The 20,531-nt window shown below is 40.5% G+C and overlaps 1 protein-coding gene across 1 annotated transcript in view; it reads right to left on the reverse strand.

Annotated features, from left to right (window-relative positions):
- The window catches only part of SPOCK1 (SPARC (osteonectin), cwcv and kazal like domains proteoglycan 1), a 324,191-nt gene that overhangs the window by 49,990 nt on the left and 253,670 nt on the right, over positions 1–20,531 (reverse strand). Inside the window, exon 6 of the mRNA XM_055813067.1 lies at positions 15,618–15,732. Within this exon, the coding sequence (XP_055669042.1) occupies positions 15,618–15,732 (115 nt within the window). The remainder of the gene's footprint in view (positions 1–15,617; positions 15,733–20,531) is intronic.

Consider the following 20,531-nt stretch of genomic DNA (forward strand, 5'->3'; position numbering starts at 1 on the left):
AAGATTACACCAATTTGTTAACTGTCCTTTAGGACAGATGTTGGGCAAGGACATGATAATATATTCAGAGTTTGCACTAATAACTACAATTCCATTATTTCATGACTAAAAACTTTCTTGCTGCTCTCAGTCCCTTGCTGTACCAGTGAAATAAACTTCTGAACTTTCTCCTTGACTATCTACTTGAAAAATAACTGCTTTTCAATCTAAATTCATCAACACCTTTCTTAGGCATTCCACCAGTCCAACTCATTTAATCCACATTCACCTGTTTGAAGCACCAGGAGAAATAAACCACAGTATTTTTAATTCTCAATGTTGCCAGAGAAGCACTGTCTTTAGCATTAGCCAAAGAGTTGGCCACACAATACTTCTATATTCACAGCAGCTCTCCCACAAAGAACTGGTCATTCACCCAGACACGTTTCGGGTTTTCCAGTGGGTATGCTATAACACTTTCTGAGGTTACTAAATAGTCAGAGTAGGCTTGAAGTTAAACCTTTAGATCACATGTAGCAAAACCTTGTGCAAAGTACAGAGGGAAGGAAAAAGACACGAACCCTCAGTCACTTTCAACCACCTGGTAAACACACATTACACTGCGCAACCTCAAACTCTTCATGTTTATCAAAACTTCCAATTACAGAAATCTGAATTCCAATAACAATTGGAATATTGTCTGGGATTATTTGCAAACTTAAGGTGTGAATATTTATTAATATAACCACTCCTTGTGATGTATGCTAATAAAAATTAATGCCAACCAACCCACCAGACATAAACGTGTTTGAACCTGGCAGCTTTTTGCTGCAAAACAAGAAAATCTCTCTTTGTAGTAAGTTAAACGCAGGAGCTACTCTGTGGCCTTCACTAGTCCTTAAGGAGTGTGGCACACAAGTCCAGGCTTGCTTAAAACACAAACTGCTTTATTGTAATTCAGCTTCCCAAGGTCAGGAGGAGTAGTTTATTTCTGAACCCTTGCTCTTAATGGTGGTGTCGTGCAACATGAAATAGCACCATCACGTATCAGCAGGTTCTGAATTTCTTTTGAAATGCAAAGACCTGCCAATGAATCTGCTTCTCAGAAGCTTAATATATTGTTTTCACTTGCCTCTTCTTTATTGTCACTCTTTTATACCTGTACTTCAATTGCACACAGCATCTTTCTTTTATTGAGGGCTGCAGTTAATCAGCTGGTTCCATAAAGCACCACATAAATTCAGTTTTATGAATTCTTTGTCACAAGAATGTAGCCAAACGCCTTGTGCCCAAGACTCAGCAGTAACACATCACCTTTGTACAGCCTTGCAAAACGGTGATGGAAATTACAGCAGCCCAAGAACAGAAACTTCTCAATCACCTTTACTATGGTAGTATTGGTAATGAACAGAAAGAATCTAGTGATGTTTAACAGACAGGTCTTAAAAAGATGGTGAGAAAAAGAAAGAGAGAAAGAAAATCAGTCTGGGTACACGGGCAGACAGACATTTGCAAGGTTGCCTTTGCAACAGAAGAACCTCGACAGTGTGAAATGCTGCCATGAGCTCTCGTTTTCCAAATCTCTTACAAGTAGCAGATGTCTTTCCCCCTTTCTCAAATTCCTCGTTCACTTTACACCCCAAACTATATGACTAAAAAAAACCCCTATAAAATTATGTGCAAAAATATACTCTTTTTGAATTAATGCACGCTAAAAGAACTGCCTTAAAGGTATAATTATACTGTCGTTTAAATACCTATACCACGCTGATGTCTTCTCTACAGTGGCTGTAACACATCTTTTCAATAGTGCTATAACGTTAACTTTTAGGAGATGGAACTTTTTCCTTTATATTTGTACCGAGCACAAAGAAGTCAGTGACAGGAGCAGCTTAGCTCTAGACTGAGGCAGAGAAAAAACCCCTCCCTCTCTCTCCTATTTCAACTTGAAATCATGTCATGTGAACATTGCTGGTCCAAATTTACAGAAGAGCCCAGACAAGGTCTTACCAGTGTCCTGTGAAGGATTACCGGTGTTTCTGGAAGTGCCCCTCCTGACAAACCTGGGGGTTATCAAAGACTTTTTTCACAGCTCATGGTTGCTCACGGTTATTCTGTGACTAGCTAGCACACTAAGGTCATTTTCTCCTTTAGACTTTTCCAACCAAAGAGCTCTTAGATTAAAGCAGATGTTCCTATTATTAGACCCCAAGTGTATAATTATGCATTTTGTGCTAATGAACCTCTTCCCATTTCTATTGCTCCAGTTCTCAAGGACACCCAGTTGAAAATACAAAAAGGAACTTTTTAAATGTAAAATATTGTCCAGTGTTTTTGCAACCAACTTCACTTCTTTTCATAAAAACGTAAACTGAACAGATAACACTTCCCCCTACTTGCTTCTTTATTGAAAAATCTATTTTAATTATTCATTGCCTTCTGGGTAACAGCATTCTCAAATGCAGTTGCAGTATATGCTATATAGCAGTCACCGTATGTCTTTCCTCCTCATACATTCAAAAAACCCAAAACACTTTAAAATTATATCCGCTAATAAAAACAAATTCTGCTTTAAAAATTCTGATCTTTTTTTTTGGTTAGACAGTTTCTTGTTTGCTTATGGGATTTTACTAAATTGAAGAAAGTGATTCATATATAAGCTTCATTTAACAATCTGAAAAGTACAAGGCGAAGACTGGTATGAAGATTTTTTATTTAAAACGTCCAGAATGGTAGTGTGAATATATAAAATGAAAGGGCAGTATCCTGGTTTCTGCTGAAATAGGATTAATTTCCTTCCTAGTGGCTGGCACAGCGCTGTGTTTTGGATTTAGGATGAGAGCAGTGTTGATAACACAGGGATGGGTTAGCTCTTGCTAACTAGTGCTTACCCCAAGTCAAGGGATTCTCAGCTTCCCCGGCTCTGCCAACAAGAAGTTGCGATGGAGCACGGCCAGGAGAGCTGACCTGACCCAGCCAAAGGATATTCCATACCATAGAACATCATGCCCAGTATATAAACTGGGAGCAGTTGGTCAGGAGCTGCCGCTCACCGCTCGGGGACTGGCTGGGCATCGGTCAGCAGGGGGTGAGCAGTTGTACCGTGCATCACTGGGGGGTTTTCCCTTGGCTTTTATTCCTCTCTCTCCCTCTCCATTACAATTATTATTAATTTTTTTCTTTTACTTTATATAAATTATTAAACTGTTCTTAACGCATGGGGTTTACGTTTCCCTGACTTTCCTCCCCACCCGAGTGGGGCAGGCGCAGTGGGCGAGCAGCTGCGTGGTGCTCAGCTGCCGGCTGGGGTTAAACCACGAGGGGAAGCACTGTTAGTAACGGGCTTTTGGCAACTCCCCTCAAACTAATTTCTCTGCTGCCCACCAACAATGCAATTTAGAGACAAGGTGCTTCAACTATGAGACACTGCTTCCAATGCTTCTCCCCCTCATCAGGCTCAGAAGAAAGGACTGCAAACGAGGGAAGCCTTCCAACGTTACACAGGCCAATCCCACCGCACTTTGGAACTGCAGGATCTCACTTTTTTTCTGGATGGGAACAGCTAGGAACAGACATCGGGTTTGACAGAAGGAACACTCAGTCTGTAAAGCTTCCCTGTGACTTCAGTATTTTTCAAGCCCTTAAGCTCTGACTGGGACACGTGCTACACTGGTACCTGTGTACTGGGACTTCTGGAGACAAAGTTGTTTCTGGTGTTTTCCTGGTTTTCAGTTCAACTGAACACACCTCTGAAGCAGAAGCAAATTAATCCCTTTGTGAAAACCACAAAACAGAATGAGGCACCTGCTATATGAAACTATTTTCTTCACCACACCTGATTATAATACCATAAACTTAACAAAAGATATATTATGCTTGAGAAGTACTTCAGTATTGCACTTTCACAGCCAGTTATTACAGAGATCAACAACCACATACCATAACTGTTTGAAATACCACGTTGCAGACAAAAAGGTATATATGTTTTTTTCTCACCTTACAGTCCCAAATGAAGCCTAATTTTTGTTCTCTGAACCAACACTCAGGGACCTGGGTTCTTCAAAGATCACACCCCTTCTACTTTTTTTGCATCTTAGGCTCTCCAAGAATATTTGCAACCTTTTCAAGAACTGAAAGCCTAAACCTGAATTTCAATCATGAAGGATCAATGAGGCATTTGGAACAGGCAAGCCACTGCCTGAAATGACTGTGACATGATTTTATTTTACCCAGTTTTCATTTTTCCTGTTGACAGAGACTGCCTGATAAGTGAGTACTTGCTGTTACAGACCATACTTACTATTTAGACAAGAAGAGAATCTGCCTGTTTGTGCCTGATAACTCCTAGGCCCTGACTACCCTTGTAAACACACTGAGAAATGGGACACGGCATTATGTAAAATCACCTTCAGACACGCAGGATGGAGCCAACGCCATAATTTATTATATCAAAGAATACAGTGGTATCATCCTATAAAGTATATTCTCATAAAGGAAACTAAACTGTTTTTTTCCGTAAACATATCCTCCTAAACAATTAAGTCATGAAATTGTGTCTCACTTAGTGGAACACAATATTAGAAAATTCTAATTAAAACTAAGTTGGAAAATCATCATACAGTAAACAGATCGCTTGGACATAAACTCAGCCACTTTCTATGTTACTATTAATTAGAAATATTACACAGACATGTCTGAAGGCTTGTAGGGGACTAGGGCTTTGTAATTCAGCTCCAACTACAGATCTGACTGTCCAAGCTAGTCCTGAGGAGACCTCCAGAGAGGCTAGACCCCTGCAGGGAAGGATAAACTGCAATTTTGATTGAACAACCCCAGTCTCCAGAGTTTGAGCCTGTATCTAAAAAAATATTTGAATACATACGTGTATGTTTTACCATTTGGGACATAAAGATCACATGCTGGTTGCCTAGATGCTTCTCCAATATTGACATTTATTTTTTGTGTTGCGGGATATTTTAATAAGTGTTTTCTCTGTGGATGATGGGCTCTCATCTGACAGAGATGGACTTGAGCCAAATCGTTCAGATTTTAGTAACTCACAAATACAGATCCTGATTCTCATTCTAAGGAGAGACATCTGCTTTACAAGAAGCAGATAACTTTTTTTTTTATTATTATTTACATACAGTCCATTAAACTGAACTACAAAAAATTGCAATTCTTCAGAGGAAAATAAATGTAGAAATGTCCCTGTTGGAACACTGAAAGCTGTAAAATATGTAAGCATATATACTTGGAATGAGGTGGTGATACCTCAAATACCATCTCTCTTCTTCTGCACTAATAAACAGGGAATTAGAAATGGAAAAAATTAGAACTGATTTGACACAATCCTGCATAAGAAGTAAAAAACCCTCTGGAATGATCAATTAGTCTCTAGTCTATATTCATTTATACCATTATAGACGCAGAATAACTCCACCAAAGGCAATTAGCTCAACACTGTCGATAGAACTTAAAAAAAATAATAATCCAGATTAATACTGGAGTAACCAAAGATGGAATTGAGCCCTTAAGATACCAAAGGAAAATAAAAACAAACCAACAAACAACCAGAAAAAAGATGTATATGAAATTTCAAGTGTCTTACTTTCTCCTGTATTTTATTGAAAATGTTTGGGTTTTTTTCCTCTCACACCAGGGATGTTTCAGCTTAACACTGCAGTGATAAGCACCATAATTTATTTCACTGTCAGGTTTCTGGAGATTTTACAAACTTTTTATTATAGTGTTAGGGAAATATTCCCAAAAATGCAGAAGTCCATATCCATGAGAAAAACCTATATGCAACCAGTCTTAATTATTTGTTTTTGTTTATGATGAGAGAGATTTTAGTGCCCTAATTATCATTATCAGCACACAAGCACCTGCTGCTGCTAGACGGTGTTTCTATTAACACCGTGTGCCATTTCAACAGTTTTCTGTTGGCAATCCAAAATCAAATCACTTCTCATCTGAAAATTATTGTTACTTGCTGGTGCTAAGCATTTACTGTGCCTGTCATTTTCCAGCCTTTTCTTTAAAAAAATAAATAAATCAAGAGCCATTTTAACATTTTGTTTAATAAGTGTTTATGAAAGCAGTTATTGTCGAGCTGTCTAAATATGCTTTTATTGTGTTTGGTGGGTTTATACCTCCCGGTGGTGTTTGTACCCTTGGCATATCAAAGTGGGAAGGCATCTGGAGCCTCCGTATTGAATTCAACATCGCAGGAAGCAATCCACAGCTACCTGCTAGTTATATGGATGAGACCCATATTTTATATTATTTTATTTTCCCATTATTATTATATTATAATATTATAAGATTTCCATCTTAGGTGGTGACCACTCGTGGGCAAGGGGTGAAATCCAGATGCACCAGTCAGCCTGGGGTAAGAGCACAGGTATTTTGTAAGTACAGCTTACGAAAACATAAGGACTTGCTTCAGCCACAGAGAGCTGCCAGAGAAGTAGCACAGCCTCAAAAGTTTTCTTTCCTAAGATGTCAAAAGGATTTGAAACGCCGCCCCCCCCCCCCCCCCCCCCCGTTTTTAATATAATTACACCACGACACAGCTATTTTTATGCAGTTCCTGTCTTCCGGTGCCGTCTGGGATTTATTTAGCAATGATGAAGAGTTATGTCTCATGTCCTGGTTCAACCTCAAAAAAACTATGACAGGAGTTCTGGCTCAACATTATTCTATCGGCTTGTTACCTTGTGAAAGAGATGCATGCACTGGAAGTGCAAACCCTGCTGCTGGTGATGTTGCTACTACAGTCACCTGTCTCAGCCAGTACCCGACAGAAGCAAAGTGAACAGCACCCTGCGTCCGGAAGCGAAGCTGCTTTTTCCTCCTCCCTATCACTTTTGCCTCTAAAGAAGAAGTTGTCTGTTGTATTTTGGAGCCTGCTGCAATTTGACCAACTCCATGGAAGATCATGCCAGGGAAGTGACAGCTAGTCAATGGATGGTATCATCCCTAACTCGTTACCTGTCTGGGGTCTGCTATGGTCAATGCTTCTGTGCCGAGTTCCAAAACCTTTGAGCCAGACCAAAACGCAAAACAATTTCTACAGGGGACAATTCTTTCTCCTTTTCAAGTTCATGTCAAAGTAGGCTTCACATGCACACTCGAGTGTTTTCTGTGTATGATTGTCAAAAGTACAAAAAATATTAAAATTTATTCTCTTTGGCAAAAAAAGCATTCAGGTATCATAGGTTCAGACCTGAATTAACTCTTTAAACCTAACAAAGATTTCTGGGCAGGCAATTTTCCTGTACTACCCAGCTATGACAGAAAAAGCAGCAGTCTGAAAATATGAATTTCATTTCTGTTGTATAAATAGTTTGCATATAATTCAAAACCTCGGTATATGCAGAATAAATGGTGCTGAAAAATCCAATAATATTTCCTCAAACTGAGAAGTGATTTTTGATATGATGCCTGCAATCTCTTTATATTCTTTCTTTGTGAAGGTTTGAGTCCTTCAACTATACTGTTACGACTGTTCATACCTACATCCTAAAATATGATGCTCATGTATTGGTGAAAAAGAAATTTAGAATTGTTCTTTCAATTATAAAGTTTACAATTCACATTATGTGTGGGCTAATTATACAGACACAGTTAGTTGTATTTGGGAACATTCACCAAAGACAAAGGACCTACTTACTCAAGCAGTAACTGCTGAGTACAGCTGTTTGCAGTGACAAGACTCAACTTGACGTACAAGTTGGTTTTTCAATTAAGTCATTTACTTATTTTGAATTTCAAACGGCCAAGAAAAACATATTTTCAGGTATCATTATAGGAAAAAGTGCAGCTTCTCAAAAAAGATTCCTGAGAATTATTTGCTAGGACATAGAAAAATATACAGGTTCACAATGATAGTTTTGAGTCTATTTTAAATCTGTGTAGTACCTTTCTCCCATTTCTCTTCCTGGCATAGCTGATGTCTTTTGTTTACTGATGGCTACATTCTGCATTCCTTACTTTTTTTCCAAGAGTTTTTGACTAACTTTGGAATGTAGATACCAAGCCTTAACTTCTCCTCAAAAAAAAAAAAGAAAAAAAAAAAAAAAAAAGGAATATTACAAGCTGCATAAACTGAGAGGAAAGACCATTACGTGAGATCTTGACTGAATCCTGATGCACACAACCCCTACAGAAGCTGGCAATCCTTCCCACCTCGGGGTAGGTGTCTCAGCACATTTTGGGACAGAATGGGGCAATATTTTGCATACAAGGTTATGCTGTGCCTTTTCTTGCAACATTCTTTTTGCTTTCATGAAAATGTTTAAAAGGCTGCTGGCTTCTGAGTTGATCTACATGATTCAAGATGCCCTGCCTTCAGGGAAGTACCATACTTCAGGGGTGTGAGAACTACTCATTGTAAGGCCTTATGAGGTCTGTCCTAATTTGCTAACAAAAACCTAAAGCCTGCAAGTGATTTATCTGCAAGGGTTTTCAGTACCTGGATCTGTTCTGCATGATGACTTGTTAATTGTATGCCATGGAAATCCCTTCCACCTCACTTCTGCAATACAGCAAAGTCATTACAAAAATTTTGGATGTTTTTGAGGTTAAATTACATTGATTAAAGATGTTTCACTGAATTTGAAGGGGAGCAGTAACTACTATTGATCACCTCATTATATGTAGCTAGCCTTGAAATCAATGCAAAGAAGATGTATGATTTGATATAATTTCAGGGTGATATAAATAGCAGCAGTTTTAATGCTTCCAAGTCGGCAACATCTATTGCTCAGTTATAAATCCTTCAGGATGATCAGATTTTCAAGATGGACCAGAAAGAGCCTGATATCTACTGAGCACACGGAGAACTTCCCACCCAGGCAGGGAGTTACAAGCACCAAGCTTTGCTAAGGAATCCTCCGTAGTTTGTGGACGTGGTTAAGTACCGATCACGCCATCACATCAACATTTTCTTCAGCAAATGGGAGAGCCCAGTGGCCTCTCAAACCTCTTGTAAGGGCACCACCATCTTTCTGAGCTACAGTAAAAGGACTTGCATTTAATGGGTCCTTCCTGAGTTATTCCAAAGCTAGCTCTGCACATGAGCCTTGATAAAACACTTCCTTCACAGACATGGCAGAAGATACCAGAAAGATGTGGGGTAGGAACATGAAAAAAATACCAGGAAAAAACAGCACCTGTGTATCAGTCAACTAACACGTTCTCAGTCACATCGGTAGCTTTTTTGCTCGATTCCTTTTCAGCAAGTGAACGTTTTACTGATCTGGCTCTCAGCTTGCGCGTTCTATTCAACGTAACACTCCTACAAAAATACACGTTTTCCCATTACATATGTACATGCAGAACGTACAGCCTTTCCCACGCAAGCTGGGAAGATGCACGTGAGGTTGAGCTGCGGAACGAACCATCCCCAGCCACGATTACTTTGCTCTTTCTTCTGACCCTGGCAAGGACTTGCTTTTCCTGCCTCAGCCTGGAAGCTATTTGCTTTTGCCTCTGATAGGAGTGGGTGATGGCAATAGCTATCCATGAAGAGCAAAGGTATCAGTTCTTGCCTGCTTCTCACTTTCTTTTAATCAAATATTAATTGGGTGCAGCCACTTAGCTACTCACAGACAATATCTAGCAGAAATGAAAAAAGTTAATCTTTCACGCTTTCAGGAAGGGAATAATAAAGACTGATCTGCTTGTGTGAAAGCTTTCAGGCAAAATAACAGTAATAATAATAGTAATTAATACTGTAATTATTATTTACCAATACAACATAACTCAGATTTACTTGGGTAAGGTCATTTCATCATGTAACAAATTAAAAGACTGAATTGCAGTATTCATACAGAAAATTTTGGAGAAAAAAAATCAGATATTTCAGAGCTAATAATTCTACTCTCTACTGATGAAGCCCAGAGAAACATCATGTCAGTGCCTGGAACACACATCACTGTATCTCATGTCCTTGTATCTGCCCTGCACTGACAGTTACTCTTCGGTTTGAACAAACGTAATTTCTTCTCTGAAACAGTAAAGAAAACCCTCCTAGTTTTAATGTAATATACTAAAGCTTTAAAACTCTTGCTAATACTAGTTTTAGAAGGGGTTTGTTTTACCATTCCCAGAGTTTGAGACTCAAATAGGTCATTTAAAAATCTCCTTGGAAATTCAGTGTCAGGAGGAGTCTTTTTTCCAAAACTAAAGCCACAAAAGGAAACATTTCCTGGCAAATCAAACCCAGGAATCAATTTCAACTCAACCATGTTCATGACTCATACTTCATCTACACAAACTTTCAAATTACGTACTCTGCTGTCATGAAAACTTGAGAATAGCAATTTCAAACTGAAATATTTGCTGAAAGTGCATTGCAAAGAAAGACTAAATTCCAAGACTACAAATTCTCTTAGTGGTCAGTCATTCAGGCACAAGAAGTGATACAACCCATTTGGGAAAGATGACTGTGATTTCTTCAAATGAACTTCATGCACTGAGTGCTCTTTTTATAAAGGAATGGAACTGTAGACCTTCTCAACCATCACACCCAGCAGTGCTGGTAGTTAAATGCTACAATTCATATCCTAAACTATACCCTAAACAAGGCAGATTCTTGATTGAGCTTGCCAAGACCTATTCCTGTAACTTAAAGGTGTTCTCTTGGTTCTCTTTAGAAATTTAAACAGCACTCAGTATAATTGAATATATTTGCTTCTGCCTGTTGACCTTACATTTCCCTTATCAAGATAATAGCATTTTCTTAGAAGTTGCTTTGGGCATTTCTGCAAAGTCAAAAAGACACAATGCAGAGATAGGGGCAAACCTCCTTTGAATCACTGCATCCATTCATGCGCCGGTGGCTCTGCAACCCTGATGGCAACAAACGAAGGCTACTATGTTGGGAGTACAGCACTCAACTCAGAGAACACAAAAAGAGGGTACGGTCAGAAAAAGCCCTGACATGCTGTTAAACATTTACCATCCTGCCTGAGCTACTACACCATAACATATGTGAGAAACAGGAGTCACACAGGCATGGGGGAAGCCGGCAGAACCACGTTATTGCAACTACAAATTCACATTTGCCAAGACATGCCCCAATCATTGCACAATGTTGTCTTTTTGACAGAATGAACGGCACGTTCAAGGGAAAAATCTCTGCTCTTGCCAGCAGATTCCAAAGAACTAAAACTACTTGTTTCTCATTTGAAGTCCTTTGTTTACGGATGGGTTTTAGAAGCTTCAGCTAGTGTCTAAGTTATGCTTTATGAGAACTCTATTTAATATTGCAGAGCTTTTAGAAAGAGGTACCTGAAACCCACCAGCAGACAGGACTTTGTGTCTTAAGTAACTTCTATCACTTTGGTGTCACTAAGAGTCAGTTACCAGTCCTTTCACTGAAATTACAGCCTTACTCACATTACAGTACTAGATAAAAGGGCACATGCACTCTGGAAGGGCAGCTAACCCCAGGGCAGATTACAGCTCAACCTCTGTCTCTGGGCAGCCGAGTTGAAAATCAGCAGCTATCATGGGAAGCATATTGCAGGTGGGGATACTGCTGTGAATAATGAAGCGTGTCAAGTGTTTTGACAAACCAAAGGAATCTAGATGGGCCTCAAAAAGAAAAGAGAAAAAGCATTAGGGCTTGTCTTCCTTTCCAAAATCTCTCATTAGTACCCTCACAGTGTCCTGCTTTCTACCTCTCAGACTCCAACTCAAAATCCCATTTAAGAAAATGAAGAACATGATCCTGCCATCTCTTCCAAGATTTAGCTGTATGGTAGAAAGATTTTATTGTTGTTATTTGCTATTAAAGGTAATAATTTTGGTGTCGTTTTCTTTTGGTTGCATTTGTGTTCTTTTATTAACGTCTCCATTGTACCAGTTAGCACTATAAAAGGAATTCCAGTTTTATTACGATGATTATTAGTCTTGATTTTCATCCTCAAAGCAGAGATGTTTTCAAAGGAGCCCAGGGAGGAGGAAGGAATACGGCTCAGACACTGCAGCCAATTGTTACCTCCAAGCACATACACTCAGATTGCTTTTCTTTGATGCTGCTGCCAATTTTATTCACAAGCGTATAAAAAAAGGTCACGACATTTAGAATTACAGTACTCTGGAAATTAAATGTTCCTTTACATTTTTAATTTCTGAAAGTAATTTATCATGGAATAATATTTGAATGTGATTGAATGAACGTGTAAAGATTAATGCAAACTGTCTTCAATTTGGAAGTTCACAACCACATACATTTAACCTTGTTGTATAATAGGCATAAAAAAGTTTATGTGGTAGCTCTAAGATCTGCATTTCCATTTTGCTGGAAGCATTTGCACTGTAATTCTCTTTAGCATTTTTCCACTGACATGTCTGTATAAGGCATGAGGTTTAGCCCTCCATCATTTTGTACTTAAGATTACACCGTATTTGAATGGATTTCACAAACTTGGCAACTACAAAAGGAGCAGAAACCCGAGTCCCAACTGTCTACACAAATCTTTCATACAATTTCTTAGATGAGAAATCAAACGACTGACTTGTATACCAATTCAGCAATATTAATGATACTATCGTACTGTATGAGAAAAATAAAATAATTTTGTGTGAAGACTAGAGAAAAGACTACAGTACCAAGTAACCAAACTGCTAGTCAAGAAGCTCCAGACTGAGAGGTCTGGAGATCTGCTGAAGGGGAGGTCGCTCGAGCGCTGCTGTGCCCAGGCTCCAGGGGACCACCACGCTCTGCCACGTCATTGCCATCACACCTCACTCACGTCACCTCAGATACTAGTTGGGGCTTATTTCTCCGAAGCCGGGTGACACTACTTGAGCAACTAAAGGAAACTTATGAAAGGCAGCGCTAAGGAAATTTTTTGTGGTCAGCAATTAGAATTGATAATTCTCCCATAAACCTAAGGAAAGCTGGCTGGCTTCCAGCCTGTAAAGGGCAGACGCGCACAATACCGACTCTCTTTTCAGATGCTGCTAAAACTGCACCTGGGTAAAATTTATACTGATATGGAGAGTTTACTCATGTTTTCTCATGGAAACTCCTGGGAGCTCTTTGTTAAAAGTCTGACAAACTCTAAAATACTCAGTTTGAGACTCTGTTACACTCATTGGGACAACATCTGAAGAAAGGAGACTGAGAAAGTAAGTTAAAGGAGGTCTTTAACTGGCACGTTACCGGAACGTTCAAAGATCCAGAAGAAAATTTAAGATGAAGCAAGTTAGAAAGCGCCTTTGCTATTGATTATTTGATTCTCAATACCAACTCCTTTTGTGGGCATTTCAGCACCAAACCCCAGAAAGGAACAGATAGCGATAAAGCAAAACATTACACTGCTATTATTTTTTTGCATATACATGCACACACACAATCACTCCCCTGCCTGTACAGGTATTCTGCTTATAACACTATAACCAGGCTCGCAGAATCACAGAATGGTTTGGGTTGGAAGGAACCTTAAACACCATCCAGTTCCAGCCCCCTGCCATGGGCAGGGACAGCTGCTCCTAGCCCAGGTTGCTCAAAGCCCCGTCCAACCTGGCTCAGGAGCAGTTTCTTTGCATACACTTGATACAGGGGTCGAGTAGTGTCTTCAGGTTTGTGAATGTTTCCATACACGTGGCAACAATTTCCCTTATTCCCAGGTGACTGTGCTTCTGCAAGGGGGCAGAGCACCCTCCCCCCTCATGCCACACTGAAGATGCCAGAACTGAGGCATTTCATGTCCTTGTCACTGGGGCAATGGCAGAAGTACCATTAGCTCAAGTTCGGCCTCTTGAAAAACCTCTCAGGAAAGTTGCTCTGCAGATCACTCAACCCATTAAATTAATGCTTTGTTGGCTGGAGTTAAAAGTTTTGAGTCAAGGAAAACAAAAGCCTGGGTTTCAGAATACGTACACCGTGTCAAATTGCATTTATCAAGATAAGGGTTATTAGAATCTTTTTTCTCTTGTGTGAATGAAATTGTAAGCTTAAAATGTCACTGTAGATTTATTAATCTGAAACTCTTTCTGATAAGGGCAAAGAAATAGAAAGGGCAAAGAAAAAGAAATATTTCTTGTAGCCTGATAAGGGCTACAAGAAACAGAAAATATGAATAAGGCAATTTATCAGTGGGTATACTGTAACCAAAAGATTCCAGCCACATAAAGCAATATTACAGTTATATATTGATTTCAGAACCTTGCCATCTGAAATACTTCATCTGAGTTTGATAGCTATGCAGAAAAATGCCTGTGATTTGCAAAAAAGTGGAATAAACCTGAATTTTCGAAATCTAGGCTGGAGAGTCACTTCTTGTAAAATGGAGACCTGATGTGAAAACTGGTGCCATGCTCGAGGATGCGCCGTGTGGAGCAGCACCAGCAGGATCATCAGGGTTTTCAGCTGAAGAGACAAGGCCTGAACTAACCAGAGGAAGAGCTGCTGAAACTTTGGCTCAGTTTCTGTGCCCGCTACTGTCGGAATGCGTCCAGACTGGGGAGGAGTAAGAGCGAAGGGAGATTCTCAAATATTTTGGGTCAAACAGATCATTGTTAAAGCTTCATCTGGTTTAAACATATCTATCTATATATGTATAGAATCACAGAAAAAACCAGAGGTAACACACACACATTTCACTGCTTAATGTGACAGAGCTGTGTAAGTCACTGCTTTGGCTTTGTGAGCTACCAGCACAGCCAGGCGCCCCGCAGCTGCCAGCGCGTTGCCCCTCGCACTCCCCTAAGAGAGGGGAGACACGCTGGGCTTACACAGGCTAGTATTCACGCTGCCACGCATGCCCTCACCAGCACATCTGCATTCAGATCAAGAAACCACAACCACACCAACAACTCTTTTCTCTTCCAAAGGGCTTTCCCCCGAGCACGGTGGCAACTCTTAGACAGAACCTGGCTGTGGTCCTGCTGCTGGACTTCTGCTTTTACTCAGCCACTTTGCAAGAACTAATTCCCTTAGGATGAGGTCAGACCCAGACAGCTTGTGCTTACTTCCTCGGAAAAGACCTGGGGGGTGAATGGGCTCACCAGGCTTTCAGAGTGAAATGGAGCACTCACCGGAGAGCTGGCAAGAGAAATGGCCATTTGTGCCGAGACTCCAACCTTCAGCTTGGTATGTCATCATTTGCAATGAGCTTCTTGTTGAAACAATTTCATATATAAATACAAATACATGTGTCTATATGCAACGTATTTGACTTTTGATGATAACAATAATAATAAACATTAATATTATAACTCTGATCCCATGCAATATATATGTGTGACTTTAAATGACTTCATGGTTAACACACAGGCTACTGATTGCTTTTAATTTATGAAGTAATGAACCATCAAGTAGAATATTTTTCTTGTCTGTCTTTCTGTTATGATGATTCAATATTTTCACCAAAAATGAGATTCATTAGCCTGAACTCAGTTTTCCTATGATACTCTCTCAAGCAGGTGTTAGTTTTACAGCAGTTAAGGTACCTGAAAGTACTACATGTTTAGAAAAGGTGTAGTTGTACCTTAGCTTTTACTCAGAAACCATTACATATAAAATCTACTAGTTAAGAAATGCCTTTCTTACATTTGTCTAAGAACATAGCAGGAAGCAATTAATCTGCTACAATTCCATTAACAGCTCAGCTTACCAGTCTTCTCTGTCTTGTGTTTTGAACTTTCAGGTCCGGGAAGGCAGGGGCAGGGCCCTTCGCATTGAGCTGTGATGGTTTTGCCAGAAGTACATGCGTGAAACTCCAACTTGCACTAGAATCATATATTAAAAGAAAAAAAAAAAAAAAAGAAGGGAAGAATACATTTTATACATTTTGAATTAGGACAAGACATAAAAGCAGCAGCTGTGGATTAAATGAGAAATTGTATTTAGCAGTAAAGGCATTGGACAGATTGCAAAACTTCAGTCTCTATTGAAAATGCCATTGTTTTTATTATTACAGATAACAACAATAATAGCTACTTCCTACGCAGAGTTTTGCACGGCAGTTCTAAATGTGCCTTGTAAAGAGTTGTCATTATTCCCTGCTTAAATAGATGGAATCTGCAGCACAGAAAGGTGAAACAATTTCTTCCAGGTCACCTAAGAGATCAGTAGCAAAGCTAGGAGGAAAATACAGCCCAAACCTCCAGAATCCCATGTGTTTCCTATGCTGCATTACCATGTTTCAGGGATGAAATCATGCCATTATCACCTGTTACTGTTTTATTAGTTGGGTCTTTTGAGGAGCTGGAGTACTCTGCTGTGACCGTGCTGGCACCAGAGCCGCTCGCCTCAGCAACTTGTTCCTTTCCCTTCCCTAAAACCTCAGCAGACGGGATTTACAACACGTGGTGATCTCGACAGTCACCGCATTCAAACCATTTAGGACAGCAGGACATATGCAGTATTGGACAAATGAGACGACTCAGAAGAATTAATACCGCAGAAGTGTGCTAGTTAAAAGCCCTGATTTATAACACAGTATTCATAGCCTCTGCTGTTTGCATTACATATATTTTCGTGCTGACTTTCCTCTAAGAGCTTTGTGCCTGTGCAGTTGTCCTCTCTGTGTTACTGCCCCAAGGATATTTTCCCCAGGCTGTGCCCAGCAGCACAGTTCCTGGAGACTGGACTAACATACTAATAAAACAGAGTAAAAGCAAACGGCACATAGCAGCAGGAACAAAACTGTGTGAGGCATTCTCTTTGGCTTGATACTTAATGAACGGAATTCAGTTCCATTTTTTGTCTTCAAGCACTGATTTTACCAGATCAGAATCTGAGGGCTTCTAATGCAAGGGGGAGCATTGCCTGCAGTGCTAAGGCTGGTGCTCCTCCCTGCGGAGCCTGCCTCCTGCCAGGGGAAATCCGAAACGTCGGGCTGTAAAATCCCTTTGGTAACTCTGAGTTTTATTATAGATTAATTATTTTTCATTTAAAAGTCGGCCAGCATGCTTACACAGTGTGACACAATGTGTTTTTGAAACGTGCGGCTTTTTTGAAGGCTGGAGGACACACAACATAAGACCACGGTGTTAGCCGACGAGGATGCAGCGGGCAACTAGAGCTCGTCTAGCAACAGCCACTGATGAAAATCACAGCATCGTCTGCCGTTATTTTGGTACGGTGGAAGCCAAGAGAACAGAACAGGATGTTGTTACAAGATAAATGCCTCCTGCTCTGAAAGTACTGCAAATAACCTGGCTTTGCCTCTGTTTGTTTTTGTTAAAAGGGCTCATCTTTGCCCAGGCTTTAATCTAGCAGCAGGAGACCATTATCCTGTGCCTACATCCCATTCTGTTGACATTATCTCCTGGCCATTCTGAACTTCAATGCACCGTGGTGGTTGCACGCTCTGTGTGATGTTCCAATTTAGCAAATGCACGGCCACACACAAACATGTGCAAGCTTGGCTTGCCCTTTAGACTAGTACCTTGCAAGTCTGAAGGGAATGTAAGTACTTATTTTTCATCCGTTTCCTCCATAAATCACTTTGCACAGAACACAAACACAAGAGGAAACATATCAGAAGGAGAACAAGAGAAAGGAGAACGCTCTGAGCACACACTCCTGAAGGCAACGACTCTGCAGCATATTCCAATAGTCAATGTGTTATAAAGAACACAGGCATAAATCTTCACCCTGCAGCTGCAGTTGATCATTTAATCCCTTACAGAACATCAATTAGTTACATGTTTTATTATGGATAATAAATGTAAATTATGTATTTCAGCATTAGCAGTTATACTTCAAATACCACCTTTAGGATGGCAAGGCCTATTTCAAGCCCGTCATTACATGTAGTTAAGAAAGAAAGAGCTTTATATTTGGAAACAGCAAGGCAAGTCTCCCCTCAGCTTTCCTTATGATTGATAAAAATGACAACCAGAAAGCTTGAAATAGACCACAAAAGAAACTGCTTAAAAAGGGCTATCTCTGTCATCTGAGCGTGCAGGGCAAGGAGCTGAGCTGAAGTTGAAGATCACAACGGTGCAGTCACATGTGAGTAAATTTACACCTATGATTAACCACACTGTATGCCCACCTTACTTGTTTGGGATGTTTGTTTGTATACACATAGATGTGGGATGGCAGCTTGGTGTTGGAGGAGGAAAATTAAAGAACTCCATAGTTTTAAACATTAAATTAGGATGATACCGACTACTTTTCAACATCTAATCACTGCGACTGTTTTCCCCTTCTCTAAAGAAAAACTTGGAAATATCACAGTTTCCATGTGATGGTGTGCTTATTCACTGTAACGGCCTATATATGAGTAGCTCAACTTCGGATTTAATGACATTGCCTAAGCCAAACGAAGTGATATTCAGAGGCAGGGTGGCCACAGAAGGTGTCTTGTGGAGCAAAAATGAAGTGTTCAGACTACTCTGTCACTGGATCTACAGTCTAGAAGGAGCCTGCTGGCCTTCTCCAGACCACAGACCCTGCATTTCTATTTTTGTGGAGAAACCCCAAACTCCCTCTTTCCTTTTGCTATCCTCATCTCCTTTCTCACATGAAAGTAAGAAGGTATGCATTACAGGACAAAACATACTTAATGAAGGAATGATCCAACCTATTGGTCTTTCACACCGAAGGGACATTGCAGGTTTGCAGACATGAGCCGTGAAGCTCCTGGCAGCGATTCCACACGGGACTTACCAGGAGCAGTCCCACAGTTCAGGGCTGCTCCCTCTGATTTCAGGGGACACCTCACTGGTGGTAAGGCTGGATGTAGACTCTGCTGAGCTTTTTCTCCTAGCAGAGCTCCCTGCATCCTGCCAAGCTTCATTTTCTCTGCTACCTCCCCAGTGTTTGAACTGCATTTGTTTACTATGAACCCCAAGGCCCACATAAACATCTCGAAACTATTTTACTGCAAATGGAAAAGCAGCTCTGTTATTTGTTGCTAAATGTATATGGAGATCAATAAAATATATGAGGGGAGAAACGGTTGAACATATTCATGGAAAATTCATAAATTAATTTATTCAACTAAGACGTGGGAAATTATTGCAGAGTGTGTTTTGGCTAAAGTGTTCTCCTGAGAATCCACTACTCGTATAATGATTCCCTCTTTATTGTCAGTGATTCTACAGCAATGTGTTTTGCATAAGCATTTGAGGGAGAAGGCAAATAGCTACATAAAATTTATTCCCAGCTATTTTATTCTTGTCTGTCAGTCTCCAGCCTGTAGTTCCTGCTAGAGGAGAATCTAGATATTTTTTAATGATGTAATAAAACGGCGTATCTCTGCCTTTATACTGGCTTTCAATTTTTGGCAGCCAGGTTTTGATCTAACCTGCATGTTACAGTAATAGTACTGAGTAAGTCCTGTGATCTTTTGCACAAGGGTGTATATTTGACTAATGAGTGTCTACACGCGCAGCCTAGTACAGCCTCCAGACCACATTAACGGCTTGAGGAGCTTTGCATACTGACACATGGAACTCACGTGTTTGCTTAAAATGCAGCGAAGTAAGGCAGCAGCGGGGGGAAAGAGGGGCCAGCACACGGGCGGCTGCTGGCCACCACGAGCATCTGCATGGAGCGGCTCCATGGGCTGCTGCCCAGCTGGCATCGCGTGATGCACACCTCAGTGATCTGCTGCAGAGTCGAAACGCCCTCCGGCAGCCAGCTACAGGTGAGGCAGCAGCTCAGGAAGCTTCTCCTTCCACCAGCAGGTACCCAGCCGGTCCCTGCTGGGAACAGGTAATACTCCCCTGCCAGTGGAGGAGAGCAGGCAGGGGCACTACGCCAATAAATGCTCCCAACAGGAGAGACGGAATTAGTGCCCACCGACAGTATCCGATGCTTTAAGTACACGTGCTGGGATGAAGACTGGCAGCTCACACGGTAACGACATTAGCGGTGCACTTCTTCACTGTGGTTCTAATTACAATATATAGGATAAATACTGCCAGATCCCAGCCCTGACAGCACCCTTCACTGGGAGGGAGTGCAGATGTAATTGAGAACCTGCAGGTGCCCCTGATGGCCCGGGACACACTATGTGCCTAATCTGCTCTGTTCACAAAGCCACAGAGAGGACAAACCACCCGAGAACTTTGCACAGAGCGATCTCGCAGCCTTGATAACAAACACCAGGGAAGAAGATGAGGAGGGAGCACGCTTCATCCAGGATTCAGCAGAAAGGAAGCTCTCAGACCCTGATTTGGTCTTAATGCATAAAATCCATAACACAAAATCTATCATTTAAAATTTCTTGTAGTTATGCTAATCAAGGAGAAAATGTTAGCTTCCAAACTTCTATTGCTTCTGTCATTAATTGAAATCTGAATTATAAAAGAGAGAAGCGTATTTTTTGTTGGTGGGAGTATTTAGGGATTAGCAGACAATATAAAGAGATTTCATGGTAGTTCATCTTCTCAAAAGACTGAAAATTGGAATAGGTTAAATTTTATAGCATACTAATTAAAATGTATGTGAAAAAACTGAAATATTACATCTTACTAATAGCAGTGGCTCTAAAACTCTTGTTGAACAGTGTTCTCACCTGGAAGACACTGCATCTTTAGCGCCCAGCAGCTTTTTACATTTCCACCAA

The sequence above is a fragment of the Falco peregrinus genome, chromosome 8, assembly GCF_023634155.1.
Source record: "Falco peregrinus isolate bFalPer1 chromosome 8, bFalPer1.pri, whole genome shotgun sequence".
NCBI classification, from domain to species: Eukaryota; Metazoa; Chordata; class Aves; order Falconiformes; family Falconidae; genus Falco; species Falco peregrinus.